The sequence below is a fragment of the Arvicola amphibius genome, chromosome 2 (genome assembly GCF_903992535.2).
Source record: "Arvicola amphibius chromosome 2, mArvAmp1.2, whole genome shotgun sequence".
In the NCBI taxonomy this organism is placed as follows: Eukaryota; Metazoa; Chordata; class Mammalia; order Rodentia; family Cricetidae; genus Arvicola; species Arvicola amphibius.
Genome location: NC_052048.2, coordinates 31,879,583 through 31,907,345, shown reverse-complemented (window position 1 = coordinate 31,907,345; position 27,763 = coordinate 31,879,583). Strand labels below are relative to the sequence as shown.

Genomic DNA, 27,763 nt, shown 5'->3' with positions numbered 1-27,763 from the left:
TTAAGTCCTTTGCAAGAGCAGTGAACACCGTCTCTCTTGTTCCTTCATTTATAGTTTTATAAATAGCAGAAAATGTCCCTGTGTCTCCAGTTGCCTTATGAGTGCTGCTTTCTCCTAATGCTAAGGAGTTTTGTAAGTCAGCTCATTGGGGTATATTCAGCTTCAGAATTTCAGGATCAGATACTCTTCCATCTCTTCCATTCATTCGTGTTGGTTTTCTTACCAAGATTTTTCAAGTGTCTCAAAAAGTAAAGAAAGGAGTCTCTCCTTTTAAAGGGCTATTTTGTAGATTCTGTTGCGTGGCTGAGCTCTATAGGCTCCAATGGGTTTAAATTCATTGATAAAGTCTTGTTTTTGCACGAGTATTCACACACATAAGTAGAAGTAACATAAACATTAAAAAAGAAAAAAGTCTTGTTTTTGTTTGTAGTTGGATTATTTTATGACTGTTGATAAAATTTTGTTAGGTGTCTGGAAGTAAACTACTAATTTGTTAGTGATTTTTTTTCTTCTTGCCTGTAGAAAAGACCTACATCTTTTGCTGATGAGCTGGCAGCTCGGATCAAAGGTGATATCTCAAATCAGCTGAAAGAGGAACAGACAGGTGAGTTCTGAAGGCAGGTTAATGTGGCACTTGGTTGGAAGCTTTCATAGTCTGCTTATGTGTACTTGCACATGTGTTCTCTGTCTGTCTCTCTCTCTCTGTATTTGTCTTTCTTTTTCTTTTTTGGAGACAGGGTCTCATATATTTCATGATGGCCTCAAATATGCAATGCAGGCAAGGGTGGTCTTAAACTCCTGATCTTCCTGCCACCTTCTCTGAGTGCTGGGATCATAAACAGAAGCCACCATACCCAAATACGGGGTTCGCTAATGTTAGGCTCGCATTTTAGTTCTTGGTCTTTTGCCGTTGTTTTCTGGACTCCTTTTTGTTGTTGTTTTACATTTTATTCGCTTAGCCGGGGTGGAGGCTGAGCGCGTGCCTGCATGTTTTATGCACAGTTGCTTTTCTCCTCCCTCCTTTTGCCTTGTGGGTCTGGTTGTCAGGCTTGGTGGTAAGCACTTTGACCCCTTAAGTCAGTGGTTCTCAACCTTCCTAATCTGCAGCCCTTTAATATAGTTCCTCAAGTTGTGACACACGACTATAAAATTATTTTTGTTGCTACTTCATAACTGTAATTTTGCTACTGGTAAATATCTGTGTTTCTATGGTCTTAGGTGACCCCTGTGAAAGGGTCATTTGACCCGTAAAGGGGTCGTGATCCACAGGTTGAAACTCATTGCTTTAAGTTATGTTAATAGCTTAATAATTAGATGTTCTTGATATCCTATTCCTGTCCCCAGTACATGTGTATGTCTATGTAAAGTCTTACATGCATGAAATTTGGGAACCCTAGAGAACTGTAGACAGCAGATTGTGAATCCATGGCTTAACAGTAACTCATAATTTTGTCTAATAAAAATGCACTTTCCAGTGCATTCTAGTTACTTAACAGAATAAAAAGGTAGAGTAATTCTTCTGCCTTATAGGGACACTACCTTGAGTAAGAGCTCTGGTGGAGCTGAGATATGAACCTGAGGGTCCTGTTCTTGGCCTGTGTCCTGAGGATGCAGACTCGAGCAGAGAATAAGAATGCTGTGTATTGTCAAAGCTATGAGAGTCTCATAGGTCTTGTGTTTAGCAGATGGAAAAGCTCAGAAGACAATGAAGGAGAAGAAGGAAAGGAGAACACCTACAGATGGTAAGCCCTTCACTCAGGAGCCTTCATGTAATACAGAATTCTCAGGGTCAAGCACTGACAAATAGGTTGTGTCTCCATCCGCTTTCTTAAACCATCTGAAAACATGCTCTAGGGTGTTAGCGTGGAAGAAAGGCGAGGGTGGAGTGATGCTTGTGAGTACTGGAATTGCTGAAGTAGCTATTGCCTGTCTTTCTAGATTTTGTTAGATGTGTAGTAATTATGGGTTGCTAAAGTTTTCAGTAAAGATTGTATATGGCCCTTCCATATTAAGTAGTGACATTTATTGCGTTCTCTTGCCATTGTCTCCATCTATAGGATTGTTTTCTTTTCTCTAAATCTTTGCATGTGGCTATTGAGCTCTACCCTTGCTTCATAGTAAGCCATTCTAAGCCTGAAGAATCGCTGCTGTCCCCAGAGAGCGATCATTTGAGAGTGTCGACTACTCCTTGTGAAGCATGGCCTCCTTAGAGTCCATGTCAGCACTGTATGTGGCATAGAGGCGACCCCAAGAATTTGGATTGCAAACCCCTTTTTACCCCCTCATCCTTGTATTTTTGAAGCATAGTCTTGCTAGATAACCCAAGCTAGTTTGGAATTCCTATGTAGCCCAAGCTGGCTTCATTTCCACCAGGCTCACCCAGGCTGTCCTTGAACGTGGATTCCTTTTATCTTAGCTTCTGGAATGCTGGGATTACAGGCAGTGTGGCACCACCTCGCACACCCTTTTTAACACTCCCTGTGCAACATTGCTTTCTGACAGATGAAGAGGACATCTTGTTTCCACCCCCCAAGTTGACTGATGAAGACTTCTCACCGTTTGGCTCTAGAGGTGGTCTCTTCAGGGAAGGACAGGGACTTTTTGATGACGAAGATGAGGTGAGGTGGGCGAATGTTCAAAACTCTTCGGTCTGTGTCATTGCATGTGTACGAGAGAAATCCATGTTTTTATTTGAGAAAGTAGCTTCCTATTACTCCTTTTATTTTGGGGGGACACTGAAGTCAGAACCACAGAGTGAGAAGTATTACATATCCTGGTGTCCTGCTGATTGTGATGTGCGGAGAGGCTGTGAGAGTACCGATAGTGATAATTTACTTGAGTTACTGATATGTTATCCTCTTCCATCTTTTTATTTCATTTCTGACAGGCCCAGATTAAGTTCATTTTGCTCTAGTCTGAACTTTGTGCTGGTTTCTTTGGCAGGACAGTAACACATAGTTTCAAAGTATAGAATTCTTTTCAGAAATCTAAGTTCAGCCTTGTTTATCTCTGTATTTTAAATTATCCCGTGCCTTACCACAAGCAGAGTGACCTCTTCAGGGAAGCCTCCCGGGATCAGCAAGCACAAGCCCCTGTTAGTGACGGTAGGTTTGGGAGTGACTGCTTTTTCCTTGCATGCTGTCCTAGCTTGCTTTCTATTGCTGTGATAAATGCTGTGACCAAAAGCAGCTTGAGGAGGAATGGTTTAGTTCATCTTCCAGCTTAAAGTCCATCCTGAAGGGAAGTCAGGACAGGAACTCATGGAAGGTAGGAACTGAAGCAGAGGCCATGGAGGAGTGCTGCTTCCTGGCTTACTTTCCAGGCTCATATGTATGTTTTTCATTCCCTCTCTGGACCATTTAGCTATGGGTGGCACTGCCCACATTGGGCTGGGCCCTCCACATTCATCATTAATCAAGAAAGTACTCCACAGACTTCCCTATAGGCCACTCCAATGGAGGTAGTTTCTCTGTAGATTGTTATTTCTAGACAACTCTAGCTTCTATCAAGTTGTAAAAAAGTGCCAGCAAGCATGTTCTAAAGCTCTTTCTGCTGGGAGACTGAGTGCCCAAAGTTTTATTTTTGTTAAGCTGAAAGTTGTGTTTACCTTGAAACAGTTGAAGACAGTTTACCTTGGCCAATTTCTGTCTTAGGAACAGACAACAGTACCATCTTTAGACCCACATCACACATTGGCCTTTTAGAGATTGATAAGAAAGTAGAATAGTGTTTACTGGCTTTGATGAGGCTAGCTTTACTCTAATCACATTTAATTCAAGGGAGAGTGGCTGGTGTTGAGCGCATCAGTTGGTCATCAATATTTCCTTCAGGTGGCATCCATCAGCATCATCTGTAGGAATTTTTTAAAAGCCCAAAGTATTTTTTTTTAAGAACTGCAGTTTTTATTCCATTATAAAGGAGTTCATATTCCATTATGAAGGAGTCCCTTAGGCATTTGGAATTGGTTATTCTAAATGACAGCTCCTATGTGATGATTCTTTGTTGGGGCCATCCTTGTCTTACTGTTATGTGGGTTTACTTATTTTTCCTGTTTAACTTGCTATTGTTATTTTCCTCACCACCATCTCACATGGCTTTGCTGCTGCCTTTCACTAGTTCACTTCGCTGAGCGGGAAGGGTAGCATTAGACCGATTTTCAAAGACCTTGCTGTTTGACCTTCATGTGTCTTCCTTTGGTGGCACAGTTTAGACTATGTTCATCCTAAGGAAAAAGCTACTGGTGTCAATAAAAATGAAAAAGAACTCAATAATTTTTAAATGGCTTGTTTAGGAACAATTGTCCTTTTTTAAAAAACCTGTTTAGGTTTGTGCCATGTTGCATATATTCAAGAGAAGGGGTGGGCTCTTTCTGCTTCTGAGACAGTTTTGCTATGTAGTCCTGGTTGGTCTGCTGCTTACCATGTAGTCCTGATACAAGACTGTCCTCCTGCCTCAGCTGCTCAAGTCTTGTGTTTATAGGTATGTCCTACCATGCTCAACAACTCTGGTTAAATGATTGACCTTTCTTCCTTATTATAGAATCTTCATCCCCCAAACCTGGAAAGAAAATCCCAGCAGGGGCTGTTTCTGTATTTTTAGGTAACAGGGTTTATTTCTTGTGTGTGTATTGTGTACACCTGTGATGTGAGAAGTGGCTGCCTGTGTGTTTGGAGGGAAGATGACAGATGTCCTGCTCTCGGGCTTTCTGTTATTCCCTTGAGTAGGGTCTCACACTGATCATGGTCTAGGCTGGTGGCCAGTAAGTCCCTGAGAACCTCCCAGCCCCTGTGCCACACTGGGATTACAGGCACAGGTACCAGCCACACCTTGCTTGTTTATTGAGTTCTGGGCATTTAAACTGAGGACCTCATGTTTCTAGAATAAGCACTTAGCTGCTGAGCCATCTTCCCAGCTCTCTTTTTAAGAACTGTATAAATTCCATCTTGTCACCTTTTTATAAGGACTGGATAGGAATTAGGAGGTACCCAGGAGTCCTAGAAGGCATTGCGGTGTTTATAACTAGAGCTTATTAATGATGATATGAGCTCACATCCGATCTGAGTTCGGAGGTGTTGGGGCTTAGTTTCCTCTCCAGCTCTGCAGAGGGCTGCAGGTGTGAAGGAGAGGAGAGAGGAAACGAGGAAAGAAGGAAGAAGGAGTGAGATTGGGGCGGGGGAGTGGCCAGGCAGTCTTGCATTGTGGTTTAGTTCTCCAACACTAACACAAAAGTTACTTCATTTTCTAAATCCTTTTTGTAGATGAGCCTAACTCACGAGTGGTTCTGTAGTCAGGAGGCTCACACCGGCTCATAGCTCTGATTGTCTTCCCATCCACAGGGCATACTGATGGATCTGGATCCACCTCTGCCCCATCACTGAAGGAGTTCCAGAAACATGAGCAGCCCATTCCAGGGAAGAGCCCACGTCTGCCAACACCCGCTGGCCTGTTTGATGATGATGATAATGACGATGATGATGATAACAACTTCTTTGTGCCATCTCATAGCAAACCTTCCAAGACTGGTATCACTTTCAGACTAATTCTGGGAACTTAGAGAAGAACTTGTGGGGTAGTGGTGGCGCAAACCTTTAATCCCAGTACTCCACCATGAGGCAGAGGCAAGCATATCTCAGAGTGCAAGGCCAGGACAGCCAGGGCTATAAAGAGAAATCCTTTTGAAAAAAAAAAACAAAAACCAAAAACCAAAACAAAAGGAACGCTGAACTTAAAGGGACAGGGCTCTTCACTTCAGTGTCTCTTGCAGTTCTGGAATGTCTGCTTAAATCATGCCTCAACCTTGGGGATTCCTAACAGGCCAATCCTTTCTGCATTGGAAACTCATTTTTGAAGTTAACTTCTTTATAGGGAGCTGAATTTCTTCTCCTGTATTCTATTCTCAAAGTTTCTGCTTCTGCCTTTCAGATTATAGACAGAAATTTAGTCATTCTTCCTCCTAGCAGCTCTGGGTAATTACACAAGCAGAGCATTGCAATGCTGGTTGCTTAATTCCTACCTTCTCTTCTCTGCCAGATAGCTCAGTTTATCCTTGGCTTTGTCTCCGTAGCATTTCTGGTCTATTATCTGCTCAGTGCTCTTCCCGGTCTGTCTTTCCTATAAGCACTTTGGTTTTCAGTATGCAAATGTGTCTCCTCCCTAAGGCTGAGTGGTTCTGGGGTGGGGCCCAAGAGCCCACATTTCTAATACTCTCTCAATTACAGCCCCAGCTCTGAGTTCACATTGGAGGGACAATACTTACATTCATCAGGTGGTGTTCAAGAAGAGAAGGGTAGATCCTGAGGTGCACACAGGCTCAATGGATGGACAAAGGAGAAAATGGTGTCAGGAAAAGATGAAACCAGAATGTGTTAGAACATGATGCCGATACAAAACTGGAGAAATATTCAGCGAGCTCAGTGGACATGTAAATGGTGATAAGCGAATGTAGAAGTGCCTCCTTCAGCCTTGAAGGGCTCTTGACATCTTAGCAGGCATTTCTACAAACCTCTGAACCCATGCCTTACTGATACATGACTGTGCTCAGGGAACAAGAAGTAGGGAACCACTCAGGGTTTCCTTAGTCAGGAAAGCTGTGGTTTTTCTGTTTAGTGGATCTTTGCAGAATTGCTGAAAAGAATGAGGGGCTGGAGAGGTGGCCCAGAGGTTATGAGTACTTACTACAAAGTCCTGGGGACCAGAGTTCTGATCCCAGCACCCATGTAACAAGCCTGGAATCAAGTGCATGCCTGTAACTTCAGCTTAACAGGGACAGAGATAGGGTCATTGGGGTTTGTAGGCTTCCAGCCGGGTAGAGAAAACACAAGCCCCAAGATCAGGAAAAGACCCTGCCTTGAAGGAATAGGTAGTATTAGGACACCTGACATGCACAGATACACACACCTGCCCAATACATGAACATACCCACACATAAACACATAAATAAATTTCCCCATACATGAGCATACCCACATACAAGCACATAAGTAAATCTCCCCATATGTGAGCATACCCACACACAAGCTCATAAATAGTCCCATAAATGAGCATACATACATGCAGATACTTAAATGAAAAAATAAATATCCCCTATACTTGAGCATATACACATACAAACACATAAATGAATATATCCCATACATGAGCGTATGCAAACACATAAATTAGTAAATAAATATCTCCCATATATGAGCATACACACACACACAAACACTCAAATAAACAAATAAATAAATAAATAGATCTCATAAAAACAATGAGGTATTTACTTTTTCACTTGGGAATATTTCTTCTGTACATTAAATGGAAATCACAAATGGTAGGGCATTTTGCTCAGATTATTTAAAATTTAGTCTTTTAATTGCTGACATTAATACATGAAATAGTGTGAGATTTAGAAGCACGTATACCAAACTCTTCTGTCTCTTGTGTGGCTGGGCAGGTGTGGAGGAGAGGAATTCCAGCATTTGCTTTCATCTGTTGCTGTATAGTTTGGTTTTTAATAAAAACAGGAGTCAGTGTTCCTGTTTTCTTCCTAGAACTATTCACTTTTGGCCCTTTAGAGTGATCTCTACTCTTTAGTCCCATCTTAGATGCACTCAACATAGGATGCTTCTGTTTGGATAAGGGTGTTGTTCAGATGGTCAGTGTCTGTCATGCTTCGAGTACCAGGGAGATGGACCTAGGAAGAATAGCTCAGTGGCAGAGCATAAACTGGCACCTAGCCCTCCCTGGTCAGTTCTTGGAATTGCAGAGAAAGGGAGAAAGAGCATGGCTCCGTTTACTTTGTATTTCTCTGTAAATGATCAAGAAACAAGATGCCTTTTATATTTACATTGGGAGAGGTTTTTTTGTCTGAATTTTGCAGTAGGATTTTGATGCTGATGTAATTTTTGCTGTGGCTCCTATTTTTTTTTTTTTTAAAAGACAAAACCAAATCCACTGCCCTTATCTTTGATGATGAGGAAGGAGATCTATTCAGAGAAAAAGCAACGGCTTTGCCAGAGACTTCTGTGAGTCACACAGATGAAAACACAACACGGGCAGATAAAGCGGTGAGTAGAAGCAGATCGTGGGATACTGGCCTGGGCATATTACAGTAGTGGTTTATCTGGATCTCAAAGGGATGTAGAGTTCTCATTCATGTTTATTGCTCGTTTGCTTTCTGTTGCTGTGATAAACACCGACTAAAGCAACTTAGGGAAGAAGAGGCTTATTTGGCTTACAGGACGTAGTCCATCCTTGAGGAGAACACTCCAGAGAGGGCTGTGGAGGAGTGCTGCTGTCTTCCTTGCTTTCACTGACCTGCTCAGATCCCTTTCTTATACAGCCCAGGTGCACCTACCCAGAGGTGGTGCTGCCCTCAGTACATTGACCACAGTAAGCTGGGCTCTTCTACATCAGTTAGCTCTCAAGGAGATACCTGACAGACATGCCTGCAGGCCGATTTGATGGGAGCAGCTCTTCAATTGAGTTCCTTCTTCCCAAATGTACCAGTTGACAATCAAGAATAAAACTTTGGACATAAAATGGAAAGATACAATGAAACTCCAAATAATCGCCAACCAGATTCATATCTAGTAAGGATTTGCCAAATAAGTGACTGAAACTTGTGTAAGCTAACTGTTTTTAGAACTGTTTGTAAGTAATTTGTAGTCATTATGATGTTTTACCACCCTACATGTTTTATTAGGAAGCTCTTGCGAAACTGTTTTATGACCAGATGCCATTGTCATTGGCCAGGAGTTGGCAGTAACGCTATAGAAAAGTCTAATGTTAGTCTGCATTCATGAGGCTCCAGTTTGCCCTCAGATTTCTTTTATAAAATCATACCCAATATGATACTGACTTAAAATTATTTCATACATAGTCTCTATTCTGTTTTTTTGTCTCTTGTTCCACACATGTCCTATACAGCTTGCTTGCTTGTTTTTCCTTCCTTCCTTCCTTCCTTCCTTCCTTCCTTCCTTCCTTCCTTCCTCCCTCCCTCCCTCCCTTCCTTCCTTCCTTTCTTTTTTCTTTCATGTGTGTGTATGTGTGTGTGTGTGTGTGTGTGTGTGCATGCGTATATGTGTTATGTCTGTGGGTGTGTCTCTGTGTTATGTATGTATGATGTATTTATGCAGGCACACGAGTACCATAGTGTGCATGTGGAGCTTAGAGAACAACTTTCTGTAGTCAGTTCTCTGCTTGTACCGTGACTTACCTCACTCTCTGCCTCTGTCTCCCCAGTGCTGAGTTTACAAGCATGTATCATCCTTAGACCTGGCTTTTTTGTCATTTGTAAAACATGCTGTATTAATCAGCGTTTTTTAAAGGAACAGAAGTTACAGAATGAATATGTGTATTGTGTGTGTACATACTTGTGTGTGTATATATACATGCACACACACATAAATGGGGATTATTAGAATGGCTTGCAGGCTGTGGTTCAGGTAGCCCAACAGTAGCTGACTACCAATGGAAGTTCTAAGAATCTAGTAGTTATCAAGTCTTCAAGGTTAGATGCCTCAGCTGGTCTTCAGGATATGCCAGAATCCCAGAGAAGTAGGCTCTAATGCCAGTGAGGAATGGACTTGCCAGTGAGAGCAAGAGCAAGCAGAGAGAAAGCTTCCATCTTCCACGTCCTTAATATAGGGTGCCAATAGAAGGTGTGGCCCAGATTAAAGGTGGATCTTGCTACCTCAAAAGTTCTGGATTAGTGGTGTATTGTCCCACTTCAAAAGATCCAGATTAAAAGTAGGTCTTCCAATTTCATATGATTTCATTAGGAATAAAAGTTGCTCCTACGTGTGCCCTGCTACTTGGGTTTAGTTAATTCCAGACATAGTCAGATGACAACAAAGAGAGCCGCCACATTTGCCTCATTCTGTCACATCCTTGTTTTGCCCTCACAACTACCAATATGCCATCATCCAAAATCATCTTGGTCCCTTCACCAACTGCCCTTTTGTCTGTTGCTTTTGTGCCCTGTGTGACAGAGTGCATGCTCTCATGTATACGAGATGTGCCCTGGACTTTGTCTTGTATGTACCATCTCGTTGTTCTCAAATCTGAGAAACTTATTTACTAGTGATGCTGTATCATCTCTGTTGCTAATTTAGACCATTTTTAAATTCTTTGTCCTGGTACTTCCATTTAAAATCTTTGTGCGAATATTAAACAGATGAAGGTCCAAGGCATGTTCAGTCCCTTGGTTTGGTTCCTTCTTATTGTCGAGGCTGGGGACATTTTCTGAACTAATGAATGAGTTTCTTTCCACGTCTCTTACTTGCTGATAGTCTGTTTTTTTACTTCCTTTTTGGTGGGGATCCGACTAGATCACCTTACCTTCCAGCAAAAATCTGAAGCTTGTGTCAGAAACAAAGACTCAGAAGGGGTTGTTTTCAGATGAAGAGGACTCTGAGGTATGGAATTCTTTTCTTAGTTCTGAAGGTTCAGCTATAGATAAAACATTAATAACTTTCTGATTAGTCTGTCAGCAGAGGTCTCAGACTTTTTATTAAATAGTTCAGTTCTTATTTTAAAAATAATCTCTTGGGCTAGGTAGGAATATATATAATTCAGTGCTGTAAAATGTCTGGCATATACAAGGCCCTCTATTTTCTTTTTTTTAATTTATTTAAAAAAATAAGAAGAGTAGCCCAATGCTCAACTCTCTCCTGCCCCCTATATTTTCTTAAAAGTATGTGATCTTCAGAAAACAGTGTATATGCAGATTTTAACTTTTGGGTTTGAATCCGTTGCATTTTCTTTAACATGCTTAAATGTAAGACTGTTTGTTGGTTCACAATTGTGATAAGATGCTTATGTGATAGAAGGAGCCAGCCTGCTGCTTCCTTTAGTGGCAGTGTGACCGGCTAGTGCGTTTGTTCCCTCTGTGATATACATATTCAGAAGCTTTTGCTTCTCATTGCTGGTGACACATGACAGGTTGTGGGTAGGAAGACTCAAGCAGCTTGGGCTTCCATCCCTATGTGGTGCATGGCAGGTGCAGGAAGCCAGGCCTATTTCTGGTGATTCAGCTTCTGAGAGTGTCAGATAGAGGCTCTGCTGCCTTTTTTATTCTAGTCTTGGATGTTGTCCTAGATAGCTTTTCTTGGCTGTGATAAAACACTGATCAAAAGCAACTTGGGGAGGAAAGGGTTTACTTCTTATTACAGGTTGTCCACCCTTGAGGAAAGCCAAAGCAGGAACTAGAGCAGGAAACCGGAGCAGAGACCAAGGAGGAGTGCCGTTTATTGTATTACCCTCTCCTGCTTGACTCAGCCAGCTTTCTTATGTAGTCCAGGACCACAGTGGGCTGGGCCCTCCTATATCAATTAGCAATTAAGAAAATACCCACATGTATGTCCACAGTCGAGTCTGATGAAGGCAGTTACTCATCTGAGGATCTGTCTTCCTTAGTGTGTCAAGTGACAACCAAGATTATCTGTCACAGAAGTCAGTGCTATTTCTCCTGCATTGCTACAGCAGTCCTGGGATTTGGGGCAGGATACAAACTTCATTGAACATTTTTGTGTGTGCATATGTGAGAGAGAGATACCATGGCCCTGTGCATGCAGGCAAGCACTCTATCACTGAGCTCTATTTCCAGCCTCCAAACTTGACTTCTTGATGCTACGTAGTGTTTATTAATCTGGAGGCTTGTTTTAAGACCACTATTCAAGGCTCTGCCTCATGGGCACCATCATAGAGTGAATGGTTTTTATTGAATATTGCATAGAATTCTAGGCAAAGAGAAGTAATGTAAGGCAGGCTAGGACATAAAATATTGAACTGGAAGGAATGATTTTTTGTGCTTATCTGTCTCAAGTATGCACAGGAACTTTACCTTACCATTTTTTTGGGGGGGGGCATGTTTGAGGTAACAGAAGTGTGTTTTTCCTCCTGCCAACTAGGAAGATCCAAAATAACAATGCAGAAATCGGTTTTTTTATTCTTTGGTCAAATTACTTTGATATTCTTAAAGCATTCAGCCCATTTGTCAGTGTGTAAAATGCAGAAGGGCCATGGGACTCTGTAGCCTATTCTTTGTAAACAAACCAGTGTGACTCATGGAGCCAGTTGCTACCCAGTGTGCTAAGAATTCTTCTCTCTAGGTCAGTGAACTCATTAGGTTTGTTGATGAGGGGTAGATACTGATTGTGTAATAAAAGATAGCATCAGAAGAGGTCGTAGAAAATGTTCTTGTTTTGTCTAATTATCTGGCTCTTGAGTGGACGTTCCTCTTCCCAGGGGACAGGTGTTCTAGTTTGTGTTTCTAGTTCATGGAGCTCAGTCTGCAGAGAGCTCCCTGTGGTCTAAGCTGAAGTCCTTTACATTTTGAGGACAGTTCAGAACTGCGCTGACCTTTTGCAGCATTTCCAGTTATAGTTCAAGTAGAATAGTAGACACTTTTAGGCACACTCTACCACTGAGTTAATCTTCCCAGCACAAACTTTCTATAGTAGGAATCTAAGGTGCAGTATAGTTTCTGGGGAGCGAGCTCAACAATAGTGCAGCTGCAGGTCTTGCACTTTGCAAAGTAGCCCGTTTTGTGGTAGAATTTGTATGCTTCCCTTTGACACTTTAGACAAAGAAACCTTTTGTCTGCATCATAGGACTGCTGGGAATGTCTTCCTGCCTTACATCCTGCAGGTGGAAATATGGTCACCCTACAGGCTCCAAAGACTGCCTGAGACATCTTGTGGCTCTCCCTTGCTCCTTGTGCCCACACACCAAGGGCAGACACAAGTGCAGACACACAAAGTTGTCACATTCCAGTCTACTGTGCTGGCTGATGTTAAAGGTGGTGGACCCTGCTAACCAGTAGCTTTGATTTTGATTCACAGGATTTGTTTTCTTCTCAAAATTCAACTAAGTCAAAAAGTACATCACTTCTGTCCAGCCAGCTCCCCACATCTGTCTCCCTTTTTGGTGATGAAGATGAAGAGGTAAATGTTGTTATTGCAGCACCAAATAATTAACCTAGAACAATAGAAATTTGGGTTTTTGGTTTTTGGTTTTTGGTTTTTGGCTTTATGAATAGCCAGAGTGGCATACAGTAGAAAAGCGTGATGGAGAACCTCCTGGCTTACCAATGTCTGTTCAGGTTTTTATAGTAATACAGTTAGGAAGACATTAAAAGCTTGACTCATTTATTGGGGAAAGCCAAATAGTTTTTTTTTTACACTCTTGATAAATAACTTTAGGGAGGATGGATCTCTTAGATCCAATGACATATGAGGATATATTGGATGCAGTGGCGGGAGTAAAGAAGAGACAGCTGTGTTTTAGGTTTACATTTCTTATTCACTGTGGGTACAGAGAGTGGAGTGGTAATGAAAAGTTAGAGGAAAAAAGATCCACATTCAAGCCCTTACGTAGTATTGTGCAGTGGTCAATCCATGCAGCTGTGGTTCCATACTCAGCTCCATTATTGCAAACCCAGATTTTCTGCAGCACCTTCATCTTCTGTGGGTTAAAGGTCTCTAGGTTCTTTGTAGCCCCTGAAACAAATAATGTCACGTCTTTGCACAGTGGTTGGTACAGGATTTAAGTGCATGGTGGGTGAAAGCTGTTGTCACTAACATTCCCCCTGACCCCAGCCGGTTGTCTTTTCTACCTTACAGACTTTACTTACAGACCTCCTTTGTTGGTCTTTGGCTCAGGACTGTCCACTGCCATAGTATATCCTGTTAAGAGTTTCATATCATAAACCAAACCTATACATATGCAGCATGCCCAACACACAATAATAATTAAAAAAAATTTTTAATTAAAAGGCTTCTGTGGTAATCTTGTTTTCCTTCTGTGGACAGAGGTTGTAGACCGAGATGTGTGGTGTTTGTGATTATTTCCTCCAGGCTTCTTATACTCTGCTCCTCGTGGGAGGATGACTTCTTTGAGTCTCATGTATATGAACTGGTGACACTTTTGTATGCTTTCCTGCCATTTGTCCTTTTAGGATAATCTTTTTGGGAGTGCACCAGCTAAGAAGCAGGTTTCATCTGTACAGACTCAGAGCCAAGAGAAACCAAAACCTTCAGAGCAGCCCAAAAAGAAAGCATCTGCCTTGTTATTCAGCAGTGATGAGGAGGTAGGCTAAGGTTTGCCCACACATGAGATTTTGTTGGGAATGCAGAAAGAGTTTGAGCTGTCGTAAACATGTCCTCTTTCTGTTCCCTACTCACTGGAGCTAGTCACCAAATGATGGGCAAGATGGTCTCCTTTAAAGAAAAACATTCATGTAATGTGTTAAACATTAACACTTTCAAAATGGAGTTAGTACGGCTTCCACCACAAGGTTCATGGCTGAAACTCTAACAAGAAAACAAGTGTTCCCATTTAAGGTTCATTTAGGGGATGAGGAGCCATGGTGTGCTTTGCTTATGCGAGAAGACGACGATCTGGGGGCAGCGTGATGGGGGGTGGTCCGCTCTGCATTGCAGGCTGGGGCCAGCGAGGTCTGCTCATCCAGGCTTTGCCGTGTCCTCAGAAATGGGTTGCCTTTCCTCCAGGTACAGGGAGGACTCCATTGGTTCTGCTTCACAGTAGAGATTTGGGGTGTTCTGTTTTGTTTTTTATTTATTTTTTTATTTTTTTTTAATTTTTTTCCCAGTTTATTTTTTTATTAAAAATTGCCATCTCCTCCCCTCCTCCTTCCCCTTCCCTCCCCTCCCCCCCCCCCCCCCCCCCCCCTCCCTCCCTCTTGAGGCCAAACAGCCATCAGGGTTCTCTACACTATGTTGAGTCCAAGGTCCTCCCAACTCCCCCCAGGTCCAGGAAGGTGAGCAACCGAACTGACAAGGCTCACACAGAGCCCGTCCATGTCGTAGAGACCAAGCCCATCGCCATTGTCCTTGGCTCCTCGGTCAGCCTCCACCATCAGCCACCCTCAGAGAGTCCGATTTGGTCGCATGTTCCATCAGTCCCATTCCAAGTGAACTTGGTGGTCTCCCATTAGTTCTGTCCTGCCGTCTCAGTGGGTGAACGCGTCCCTCATGGTTCTGACTTTCTTTCTCATGATCTCTCTCCATCCGCTCCTCATCAGAACTTTGGGAGCTCAGTCCGGTGCTCCAATGGTTTTTCGAGACAGAGTTTCTCTGTGGCTTTGGAGCCTGTCCTGGAACTAGCTCTTGTAGACCAGGCTGGCCTCGAACTCACAGAGATCCATCTGCCTCTGCCTCTCGAGTGCTGGGATTAAAGGTGTGCGCCACCACCGCCCGGCTGTTTTGTTTTATTATTAGGGGACGGGGCAAGGAGAAGGTCAGAGGACTTGGTGCTTCTGTTCTCTTTGTTGCCAAGGTGCTGCACTTGTGGGTGATGTGTCCAGGGCTCTGTCCACTGTGCATTCTCTGTTAGGGACTGCTTTGTGTCATTAAGCTAGGATTAAACACCTTTTCTGTAGGGCGGTGGATGTTCACATTTGTGAGTTGGATACACATCAGCAAAATCAAGAGTAGCTTAATCATTATTCAGATTTAGTTGATCAGAAGACTCTGAATATAAATGAAATTTAGATTTACATTTTATCTTAAGAGGATGAGAAGCAAAAAATATAATAAAATTTAGTGCCCTGAGTATGAAAGGTCTTTCTGGCACCAGGGATGTAACTTAGATGTGCAGGACTGATCCAGCACGAACAAGACCCTGATTCTATGTTCAGCACATGGAAATAATAAAATACTAAAAATTAAAAAATGAAAAACTATTAAAAGAGCTGGTGTTGTAGCCTAGAGGTGAAGCACTCAGGGTTTCTGCTGCTGTGATGAAATACCATGATCAAAGCAATTTGGGGGAGGAAAGGGTTAATTTTTAGCTTCCTGGTCCATGCAAGAGTTCATCACTGAGGGAATTCAGAGAAGGAGCTCAGAGTAGGAACCTGGAGGCCAGAACTGAGGCAGAGGCCATGGAGGAGTGGAGCGTACTAGCTTGCGCCTGGCCTACTTGGGACCCCTTTTCAAGAGAAAGAAATTTAAATTGGTAAAAAGGAAGATTTTCATATTTAATAATGTTTGCTCTTTCATTATAGGATGTTAGAGGGTACCGGGTTACAGAAAACTGGTAACTACAGTAGTGTTTATTGAAAGCAACTGAAGATGCCTTGTCTTCTGTTCAAATGTCCATATTTATTATAGACTCTCTGCCCCTTCCCCATGTGTGTAGTACACATTAGTAGTTTATGAGCACATGTGTACAGATGAGTCTTCCCGCATGCCAGGTGTCCCGCCCTATCACCAGGTGTCCTGCTCTGTGTTGGGTATCCTGCCCTATCACCGGGTGTCCTGCTCTGTGTTGGGTGTCCCGCTCTACCACTCTTCTTATTCTGTGATACAGTCACTGAACCAGAATTAGGCTGATGGCTGGCCAACCTGGTCATCCTCATGTCTCCATCTCCTCCAGCTGGCCCATGCATGGCAATGCCCAGCATTGTTTGTGTGGGTGCTGGGGATTTGAACTCAGGTCCTCATACTTGGTCAGCAGTACTGTTCCCTCCCCTCCCCATCCACCTACCCAGACTTCATTGTTTTCCTCTTCTGTGTTTGTAATCATTTGCTGTGTAGAATTCATCCCATCATAGTGGTGTCAGGAAAAGAACAATCCTAGCCAAAGCTGGTGAGCAAAGAGAAAAGCAGAATGATGGTGACCAGGGTTCGAGGACTCCCTGCGTGGCTCCCCTGGGATCACCTAGGGACTTTAAAGAGTATTACTTGTAGGTGTGGCCTTCTTGCGGGAATTTTCTTTAAAGCTCTGTAATCATTGCTGAACATGGCTGTTAGAGGAGCAGCTCTCAACTATAAACCTTTTTTTAGTTACAGTTTTCATAGGTTGCATGGTATATTTGAGCATCACTCCTTGTCACCTTCTCTTGCTTCCTTCCCTGTCCTGGTGATCCCCTTCCTTTTCTGCTTTAGAATTTTACTTAAAATATCCCCTTCCAAAGTTGACATAGTGTTACTTTTTACATTTCTCTTTGTTTATTCGCTATATAATTAATTTTGGTTATTTAAAATAGACAAGTTCTTTTGCCTTTACACAAGGTGGAACCATAGCAGAGAGAAATGGGAATACACGTGGAAGAGGCATGAATGAGAAAGTGTGTGTAGTCCAGAACTGAAGTGTTCAAAGATATGACTTTTCTTTGAGTATGCTTGATTCTTAGTCTGAATATAACTTTTTAATGGATAAAATTTTATTTTAGTTGTCATGTTCCATATCTAAATTAGCTACTAGATAACATATCTCTACCACTAAACAACACTCCAGTACCTTGCATGTGAACGTGTGTGTGTGTGTGTGTGTGTGTGTGTATGTATTTGTGCGTGCATGTATGTGTGTTAAGTGGAGGGGATGAGGCTTGCTGTTGTCCATTTGTAGTTGGCTAGCCTGGGATCCACCTATCTCTGCTCCCTGCCCCTCAATGCTGGGAATACTGGCATGTGTGCATTGTGGATCTTTTAAACATGGGATCTGGGGATTTGGACTCAGGTCCTCATGCTGATGTAGCAAGTGCTTTTGCCCACCTAGCCATTTTGTCAGCACTGACCTGTAGATTTCTAATGCATGTTTTATGTTTTAAGGACCAGTGGAATATTACTGATTCCCCTACCAAGTTAGCATCTGACAGTAAGTCCAAAGGAGAACTATGGGACTCAGGGACCATCCAAGGCCAAGAAGCGAAGGCTGTGAAAAAGTCCAACCTCTTTGAGGAGGACGATGATGAAGCGGACCTGTTTGCTATTGCGAAGCACAGGTGAGGTCTTCACAATTGCAGGCAAAGGTTTAGTGTGTGAGACGGTGTTTCTGTTTTGGTGGTTGATGTCTCGCTGCCATGCATGCTCAAGTGGCGCTGCCCTTGCTCTTCAGTGGAAACATTTGCCTTGTTTTTTTTTTTCCTCTGACTTTTTTTAACCTTCAAACAGTTTTTTCTCTTAGGGGTTTAAGAATGAGATTGTTATAGTTTATGCCTCCACCCTCCTTAGATCTAGCGTAAAGAAGGTTACTTAAAAGTCTGCTACTTTGATAGAAATCCTGAATGTTGAAAACCGTGATATTAAGAGTGGACTGCCAGCAGGTACTGATCACACCTTCTGGCCTAGGTGATTGTCTGAGCTGAAGCTGGTGGCTTGTGGAGAGTGACATGGGCTAGGCTCTCTGTGCCTGGATAGCTGTGTCTTCAGAGTGACTACTGCATATAAACCTTTTCCTCTGGAGAGTTGGAAGTGATTACTTTGAAGCTCAGCTGAATGGTGGTAGAACAGGCAGTGCATTGAATGTGGAGACCATGCATTCGCTGGTGGTTTTCATAAACAGATTAATAAAGTACCTCAGATTTCCCTAAATAGTTACATCTCTTCAGGCATTATTGTTTCTGCTTTTAGGCTGCCAAGACTTGACACCTGGTAAGTCTGTGGCCTCTGGTTCAGCATAGAGAATGTCTGAAATCCTAATAAAGCATTGCAGTTCCTATCTGAATAGCTTTGGACAAGTTTCCTAACTTCTCTTGCCTCAGAGTTTAAGTCCTCTGTTTTTTTTTTTTTTTTTTTTTTTTTTTTCTCATGGTTTATTTTTTTTTATATTTAAAAATTTCCATCTCCTTCCCTCCTCCTCCCCCCTCCCTCCCCTCCTTCTCCCCTTTCTCTCCCCTCCTTCTCCCCCTTCCCTCCCCTCCCCTCCACCCATACCTCCCCTCCCTCCCTCTCAAGGCCAAGGAGCCATCAGGGTTCCCCACTCTATGCTAAGACCAAGGTCCTCCCAACTCCCCCCAGGTCTAGGAAGGTGATCGACCAAGCTGAGAAGGCTCCCACAGAGCCCGTCCATGAAGAAGAATCAGAGCCCAGAGCCATTGTCCTTTGCTTCTCAGTCAGCCCCCGCTGTTGGCCACACTCAGAGAGACGGGTTTGGTCGCATGATCCATCAGTCCCATTCCAACTGGAGTTGGTGATCTCCCATTAGTTCTGTCCCACCGTCTCCATGAGTGAACGCACCCCTCTCGTTCCTGACTTTCTCCCTCATGTTCTCGCTCCTTCTGCTCCTCATCGGGACCTTGGGAGCTCAGTCCAGTGCTCCAATGTGGGGCTCAGTCACCTTCCCCATCTGTCGCCAGCTGGAGGTTCCCTCACGGTCCTGACTTTCCTTCTCATGTTCTCTCTCCTTCTGCTCCTCATCAGGACCTTGGGAGCTCAGTCCGGTGCTCCAAGGTGGGGCTCTGTCATTTTCTTCATCTATCGTCAGGTGGAGGTTCTATGGTGATATGCAAGAAATTCATCAGTATGGCTATAGGAACTGGCCTTTTCAGGCTCCCTCTCCTCAGCTGCCCAAGGAACTAACTGGGGGCGTCTCCCTGGAAACCTGGGAACCCCTCTAGGGTCAAGTCTCTTGACAACCCTCAGGTAGCTCCTTAAATTCAGATATATGCTTCCCTGCTCTCATATCCACCCTTCCTATATCCCAAGCACCCCATTCCTCCGAGCTCCCCCCGCTCTCCCCTTCACACTTTTCTCTCCCCATCTTCCCTTGGCCCAGTCTTGCCCAACCCTCAAGTTCCCAATTTTGCCTGGCGATCGTGTCTACTTCCAATATCCAGGAGGATTACTATATCTTTTTTGGGAGTTCACCTTCTTATTATCTTCTCAAGGATCCCAAACTTATAGGCTCGATGTCCTATAATCATGGCTAGAAACCGAATATGAGTGAGTACATCCCATGTTCATCTTTATGGGTCTGGGTTACCTCACTCAGAATAGTGTTTTCTATTTCCATCCATTTGCCTGCAAAATTCAAGATGTCATTGTTTTTTACCGCTGAGTAGTATTCTAGCATGTATATATTCCACAGTTTCTTCATCCATTCTTCCACTGAAGGGCATCTAGGCTGTCTCCAGGATCTGGCTATTACAAATAATGCTGCTATGAACATAGATGAGCATATGCTTTTGTTGTATGATTGGGCATCTCTTGGGTAGATTCCCAATAGTGGAATTGCTGGGTCCTGGGGTAGGTTGATCCCGAATTTCCTGAGAAACCGCCACACTGCTTTCCAAAGTGGTTGCACAAGTTTGCATTCCCACCAGCAATGGATGAGTGTGCCCCTTACCCCACAACCTCTCCAGCAAAGGTTATTATTGGTGTTTTGGATTTTAGCCAATCTGACAGGTGTGAGATGATATCTCAAAGTTGTTTTGATTTGCATTTCCCTGATAGCTAGGGAGGTTGAGCATGACCTTAAGTGTCTTTTGGCCATTCGAACTTCTTCTGTTGAGAATTCTCTGTTCAGTTCATCGCCCCATTTTTTAATTGGGTTAATTGGCATTTTACCGTCTAGTCTCTTGAGTTCCTTATATATTTTAGAGATCAGACCTTTGTCAGTTGCAGGGTTGGTGAAGATCTTTTCCCAGTCAGTAGGCTGCCTTTGTGTCTTAGTGACAATGTCCTTTGCTTTACAGAAGCTGCTCAACTTCAGGAGGTCCCATTTATTCAATGTTGCCCTTAAAGTCTGTGCAGCTGGGGTTATGCATAGGAAACGGTTCCCTGTGCCCATTTGTTGTAGAGTACTTCCCACTTTCTCCTCTATCAATCTCAATGTGTTCAAATTAATATTGAGGTCTTTAATCCATTTGGACTTGAGTTTTGTGCATGGTGATAGATATGGATCTACTTTCATTCTTCTACAGGTTGACATCCAGTTATGCCAGCACCATTTGTTGAAGATGCCCTCTTTTTTCCATTGTGTACTTTTGGCTCCTTTATCAAAAATCAGGTGTTCATAGGTTTGTGGTTTAAGATCCGGGTCTTCTATACGATTCCATTGGTCAACTTCTCTGTTCTTATGCCAATACCAAGCCGTTTTCAATACTGTAGCTCTGTAATAGAGTTTGAAGTCAGGGATGGTAATGCCTCCAGAAGTACCTTTATTGTATAAGATTTTTTTGGCTATCCTGGGTTTCTTGTTTTTCCATATAAAGTTGATTATTGTCTTCTCAATCTCTGTGAAGAATTTTAATGGGACCTTGATTGGGATTGCATTGAATCTATAGATTGCTTTTGGTAGAATTGCCATTTTTACTATGTTGATCCTCCCAATCCACGAGCAGGGGAGATCCTTCCATTTTCTGGTATCCTCTTCAATTTCTTTCTTCAAAGACTTAAAGTTCTTGTCATATAAATCCTTCACTTCCTTGGTTAGCGATACTCCCAGATATCTTATGCTATTTGTGGCTATTGTGAAAGGTGATACTTCTCTGATTTCCCTCTCTGCTTCCTTATCCTTTGTGTATAGGAGGGCGACTGATTTTTTGGAGTTGATCTTGTATCCTGCCACGTTACTGAAGGAGTTTATCAGCTGTAGGAGTTCTTTGGTGGAGTTTTTGGGGTCGCTTATGTATACTATCATATCATCTGCAAATAATGAAAGTTTAACTTCTTCCTTTCCAAATTGGATCCCCTTGATTCCCTTATGTTGTCTTATTGCTATTGCTAGAACTTCAAGCACTATATTGAAGAGATAAGGAGAGAGTGGACAGCCTTGTCGTGTTCCTGAATTTAGTGGGATAGCCTTGAGTTTCTCTCCGTTTAATTTGATGTTAGCTGTCGGTTTGCTGTAAATAGCTTTTATTATATTTAGGAATGACCCTTGTATCCCTAATCTCTCCAAGACCTTTATCATAAAAGGGTGCTGAATTTTGTCAAATGCTTTTTCAGCATCTAATGAGATGACCATATGGTTTTTTTCCTTCAGCTTGTTTATATGATGGATTACATTAATAGATTTTCGTATGTTGAACCAGCCCTGCATCTCTGGGATGAAGCCTACTTGATCGTAATGGATAATTTTTCTAATGTGTTCTTGGATTCGGTTTGCCAGTATTTTATTGAGAATTTTTGCGTCCATGTTCATGAGTGAGATTGGCCTGTAATTCTCTTTCTTGGTTGAGTCTTTGTGTGGTTTAGGTATCAGGGTAACTGTAGCTTCATAGAAGGAATTTGGCAGTGACTCTTGTGTTTCTATATTATGAAATACCTTAAGGAGTATAGGTATTAGGTCTTCTTGGAAGTTCTGGTAGAATTCCGCATTGAAACCATCTGGTCCTGGGCTCTTTTTGGTAGGGAGGTTTCTGATAACAGTTTCTAATTCTTCGCGACTAACAGGACGATTTAGAGCATTTACCTGGTCCTGGTTTAACTTTGGTATATGGTATTTATCTAAAAAACTGTCCATTTCTTTTACATTTTCCAATTTTGTGGCATACAGGCTTTTGTAGTAAGATCTAATGATTTTCTGAATTTCCTCTGTGTCTGTGGTTATGTCCCCCTTTTCATTTCTGATCTTGTTAATTTGCGTGTTCTCCCTCTGCCGTTTGATTAGATTGGCTAAGGGTTTGTCAATCTTGTTGATTTTCTCCAAGAACCAGCTTCTTGTTTCATTGATTCTTTGGATTGTTTTCTGTGTTTCTATTTTGTTGATTTCTGCCCTCAGTTTGATTATTTCCAGTCTTCTACTTCTCCTAGGTGAGTCTGCTTCTTTTTTTTCCAGAGCTTTCAGGTGTGCTGTTAAGTCACCAATGAGTGCTTTCTCCGTTTTCTTTAAGTGGGCACTTAGTGCTATGAACTTTCCTCTTAGCACTGCTTTCATTGTGTCCCATAGGTTTGAGTATGTTGTGTCTTTGTTTTCATTAAATTCAAGAAAGACTTTAATTTCTTTCTTTATTTCTTCCTTGACCCAGGTGTGGGTCAGTAGTTGACTGTTCAGTTTCCATGAGTTTGTGGGCCTTCTGGGGGTAGCATTGTTGTTGAATTCTAATTTTAATCCATGGTGATCCGATAAGACACAGGTGGTTACTAATATTTTTTTGTAACTGTGGAAGTTTGCTTTGTTACCAAGTATATGGTCAATTTTCGAAAAGGTTCCATGAGCCGCAGAGAAGAAGGTATATTCTTTCCTATTTGGGTAGAATGTTCTATAGATGTCTGTTAAGTCCATTTGGTTCATTACCTCCATTAAGTCTTTCAATTCTCTGTTAGGTTTCTGTCTGATTGACCTGTCCATTGGTGAGAGAGGAGTGTTGAAGTCTCCAACTATTAGTGTGTGTGGTTTGATGGCTGCCTTGAGTTCTAGAAGTGTTTCTTTTACATAAGTGGGAGCTTTTATATTAGGGGCATAGATATTCAGGATTGAGACTTCATTCTGAAGGATTTTTCCTGTTATGAGTATAAAGTGTCCCTTTCCATCTCTTCTGATTGATTTTAGTTTGAAGTCAACTTTGTTGGAAATTAGTATGGCCACACCCGCTTGTTTCTTAGGGCCATTTGCTTGATAAACCTTTTCCCAACCCTTTACTCTGAGTAGGTGCCTGTCTTTGTGGTTGAGGTGTGTTTCTTGTAAACAGCAAAATGTTGGATTCTGTTTTCGTATCCAGTCTCTTAGCCTGTGCCTTTTTATAGGTGAATTGAGTCCATTGATATTAAGTGATATTAATGACCAGTGGTTGTTAACTTCAGTCATTTTTAGTAGTAGAGTTTGTGTGTTTCCCTTCTTCTAGTTGTGCTGGTGAAGGGTCGCTAGATGCCTGAGTTATTGTCGGCGTTGTTGGACTCCTTGGTTTGTGATTTTCCTTCTATTACTTTCTGCAAGGCTGGATTTGTGGCTGCGTATTGTTTAAATCTGTTTTTGTCCTGGAATATCTTGTTTTCTCCATCAATGGTGAATGCAAGCTTTGCTGGGTATAATAGTCTAGGCTTGCATCCATGTTCCCTAAGTGTCTGTAGCACATCTATCCAAGCTCTTCTGGCTTTCATGGTTTCCATTGAGAAATCAGGTGTAATTCTGATAGGTTTCCCTTTATATGTTACTTGACCTTTTTCCTTTGCAGCTCTTAATATCTGTTCTTTATTCTGTATGTTTTGTGTTTTGATTATTATATGGCGTGGGGATGCTTTCTTTTGATCCAGTCTATTTGGTGTTCTGTAGGCTTCTTGTACCTTCATAGGAACATCCTTCTTTAGGTTGGGGAAGTTTTCTTCTATAATTTTGTTGAATATGTTTTCTGGGCCTTTGAGTTGCAATTCTTCTCCTTCTTCTACCCCAATTATTCTTAGGTTTGGTCTTTTCATGGTGTCCCAGATTTCCTGAATGTTTTGTGTTAAGAATTTGTTAGATTTGTTTAGTTCTTTAATCTGTGAGTTTATTTCTTCTATAGTATCTTCAGAGTCCGAGATTCTTTCTTCCATCTCTTGTATTCGGTTGGAAATACTTGTCTCTGAAGTTTCTGTTCGTTTACTCAGAGTTTCCATTTCCAGTCGTCCCTCAGATTGTGTTTTCTTCAATACCTCCATTTCATTTATCAGGTCTTGTACTGTTTCCCTTACTTGTTTGATTGCTTTTTCTTGTTTTTCTTGTTTTTCTTGGGTATCTTTGAGAGATTTATTTATTTCGTCTACCTTTTTGTTTGTCATCTCCATTTCTTTATGGCAGTTTTTTACCTCCTGTTTAAGGTCCTCTATTATTTTTATAAAGTACTGTTTAATGTCGGTTTCTTCTATATCTTCTGGGGTAGGGTGTTCAATTCTTGTTGTTTCGGGATGTCTGGCTTGTGGTGATGTCATGTTGCCTTTCATGTTGTTGGAGGAGCTCCTGCATTGGCGCCTGCCCATCTCTTCCCCAAAGAACGATGGATCCTCCTGCAGACTTTCAGGTCCCCTTGCAGGCCAAGCAGCTCTCAGACAAAGGCCTACCTTGCTCCGGGCAGTCAAATGAAGGAGGGGACCTCCCACCGGCCTGGGTGCACTCAATTCCAGGTCCCCAGAGCCCAAACAGGCTGAGCTGTGGGATTTTGTGGCCCCAAAGACGGGCGGATGAGGAAGGGGGAGGGGGGGAGGATTCTGGGTGCAAGCTGGGAAGGGACAGGGAGAGAGAGGCGGTATCCGGGGAGAATAACCCCTGCAGGAAGAGCAGGAAGTGTGCTGGTGGCAGGGGGGGTTGTGGAGAGTCGGTGGTCCCTCTCCGGGCAGCTGCCGCGGTTCGGGCACTCACTCCTCACTCACCCCAAAGAACGATGGATCCTCCTGCAGATTTTCAGGTCCCCTTGCAGGCCAAGCAGCTCTCAGACAAAGGCCTACCTTGCTCCGGGCAGTCAAATGAAGGAGGGGACCTCCCACCGGCCTGGGTGCACTCAATTCCAGGTCCCCAGAGCCCAAACAGGCTGAGCTGTGGGATTTTGTGGCCCCAAAGACGGGAGGATGAGGCAGGGGGAGGGGGGGAGGATTCTGGGTGCAAGCTGGGAAGGGACAGGAAGAGAGAGGCAGTATCCGGGGAGAATAACCCCTGCAGGAAGAGCAGGAAGTGTGCTGGTGGCAGGGGGAGTTGTGGAGAGTCGGTGGTCCCTCACCGGGCAGCTGCCGCGGTTCGGGCACTCACTCCTCACTCACCCCAAAGAACGACGGATCCTCCTGCAGACTTTCAGGTCCCCTTGCAGGCCAAGCAGCTCTCAGACAAAGGCCTACCTTGCTCCGGGCAGTCAAATGAAGGAGGGGACCTCCCACCGGCCTGGGTGCACTCAATTCCAGGTCCCCAGAGCCCAAACAGGCTGAGCTGTGGGATTTTGTGGCCCCAAAGACGGGAGGATGAGGAAGGGGGAGGGGGGGAGGATTCTGGGTGCAAGCTGGGAAGGGACAGGGAGAGAGAGGCGGTATCCCGGGAGAATAACCCCTGCAGGAAGAGCAGGAAGTGTGCTGGTGGGCGGGGGGGGGGGGGGGGGGGGGGGGGGGGGGGGTTGTGGAGAGTCGGTGGTCCCTCTCCGGGCAGCTGCCGCGGTTCGGGCACTCACTCCTCACTCACCCCAAAGAACGATGGATCCTCCTGCAGATTTTCAGGTCCCCTTGCAGGCCAAGCAGCTCTCAGACAAAGGCCTACCTTGCTCTGGGCAGTCAAATGAAGGAGGGGACCTCCCACCGGCCTGGGTGCACTCAATTCCAGGTCCCCAGAGCCCAAACAGGCTGAGCTGTGGGATTTTGTGGCCCCAAAGACGGGAGGATGAGGCAGGGGGAGGGGGGGAGGATTCTGGGTGCAAGCTGGGAAGGGACAGGAAGAGAGAGGCCTAAGTCCTCTGTTTTAAGAGCCTTCTATAATCCATCTTTGAGGAAGAAAAGAACTTGGGGGGCTTACAACAGAGGCATGGCTCTGTCTTTACCCACTCCTCTGTGTCTCTAGTGTATGCGTGTGTGCCCTACCACACACATTGCCATGAACCTGATGACCTGAAACATGTCTCATCTTAGGTCTTGGTACCAACCATGCAGTTCCTGGCTTTCAATGATGCTTTCTGTCCCAGATTCTTTACACTGTTAATTGTTCTTGAAGGTGTCTATAAAATGTTATTTGTAAAAAGTAATTCATAGATTTGATCAGATCTCAAAAAGGGTTTTGTATAGGTAAAGATGTGGATGAATATAAACTGGTACAGTCACTTTGGAAAATGGTTTTGGTGTTTCTTCAGAATGTTAAACCTGAGTTTTTTACCATGTGATCAAATTATATTTAATTCTTTGGTATACAACTAAGACAAATGCAAACATGCTCAGATAAAAACTTGTACAAGAATGTCCATTGTAGCATTGATCTGTATGTAAGTTACCCAGAAAGCAGAAGCAACATAAACGTCCATCAGGTGATGAATGGCTAAACAAAATGTTGTGGAACCACACGATGGCCTTTTATTCACCAAAAAGGAATAAAGTGCTGATATATGATAGGACATGAGTTGACCTAGAAAACACATTAATTGAAGAAGTCACATATGATCGCAGATTGAATGATACTATTTATATGAAATGTCCAGAATGGATCAACCCAGAGAGAGGAAGTAGGTTGGTGGTTGCCAGGGGTTGAGGGGAGACAGGAACTGAGAGTTAATTTCTAAGGGGTTTGGGGTTCCTTTGAGGTGATGAAAATGTTAGACTATGGTAATGGTTTTCAGCTCTCAATATGTTAAACATATTGAAAGGTATATATATATATATATAATATATGTATGTATATGTATATATGATATTTGAAACAGGGTTTCTCTGTAGCTTTTAGTGCTGTCCTGGAACTAGCTCTTGTAGACCAGGCTGGTCTCGAACTCACAGAGATCCACCTGCCTCTGCCTCCCGAGTGCTGGGATTAAAGGCTTGTGCCACCACTGCCTGGCGAAAGGTATATTTTAAAGGGGGTAATTTTACTATGTAAATTATAGTCCAGTAAAGCTACTCCGAATCAAAAAGTAGAAAGCAGAAAAGAGGGTTACGTTGAAAAATCTGACTCTGGCTTTGTGGCTCAGCTGTTATCTGTTGGAGAAGGTGATAATTGGAGAAGCCTGTGCTTGTGACTGCCAGGAGTGCAATGTGTCTGTCAGATCTAAGAGCTAGTGCAGCTGCACAGTGCAGAAAGTGACTGACAAGGCTTCATGAGCGGGTCTCTGGGCTCCTCCGCATCAGGTTCTTCTGAAAGGCAGAGGCTGCTGTTTGTAAGATTGAAGTCTGTCTATCCAAAGAGTTTTCAAATCACCAACTTTAAACTGTATATAGTCAACAAATGGTGGGAGGTTGGGTATTGTGGATGTGGCCAAAAAGAATAGTACTTTTGTTTTTAAATTATATTCCTCCTGAATTTGATCTTCTATTTGTTCATATAGCCAAAAGAAAACTCAGAGAACATCACTCCTCTTTGAAGATGATGCTGATAGTGGAAGCTCTCTGTTTGGCTTTCCTCCTGCATCTGCTCCTCCTGCAACAAAGGTATTCATTTTCCC

At 43.1% G+C, this 27,763-nt stretch overlaps 1 protein-coding gene across 10 annotated transcripts in view; it reads left to right on the top strand.

Annotated features, from left to right (window-relative positions):
- Washc2c (WASH complex subunit 2C) overlaps window positions 1-27,763 on the top strand; it is a 62,266-nt gene that overhangs the window by 17,573 nt on the left and 16,930 nt on the right. For 3 of the 10 annotated variants that reach the window (XM_038318109.1, XM_038318116.1, XM_042054444.1), the window contains 12 exons: window positions 523-604; window positions 1,683-1,742; window positions 2,503-2,618; window positions 3,044-3,104; window positions 4,540-4,599; window positions 5,337-5,522; window positions 7,921-8,048; window positions 10,314-10,400; window positions 12,828-12,929; window positions 13,943-14,074; window positions 17,559-17,731; window positions 27,647-27,749. In XM_038318109.1, the coding sequence (XP_038174037.1) occupies window positions 523-604; window positions 1,683-1,742; window positions 2,503-2,618; window positions 3,044-3,104; window positions 4,540-4,599; window positions 5,337-5,522; window positions 7,921-8,048; window positions 10,314-10,400; window positions 12,828-12,929; window positions 13,943-14,074; window positions 17,559-17,731; window positions 27,647-27,749 (1,290 nt within the window). The remainder of the gene's footprint in view (window positions 1-522; window positions 605-1,682; window positions 1,743-2,502; window positions 2,619-3,043; window positions 3,105-4,539; window positions 4,600-5,336; window positions 5,523-7,920; window positions 8,049-10,313; window positions 10,401-12,827; window positions 12,930-13,942; window positions 14,075-17,558; window positions 17,732-27,646; window positions 27,750-27,763) is intronic. The other 7 variants (XM_038318117.1, XM_038318114.1, XM_038318112.1 and 4 more) reach the window with 6 other exon arrangements.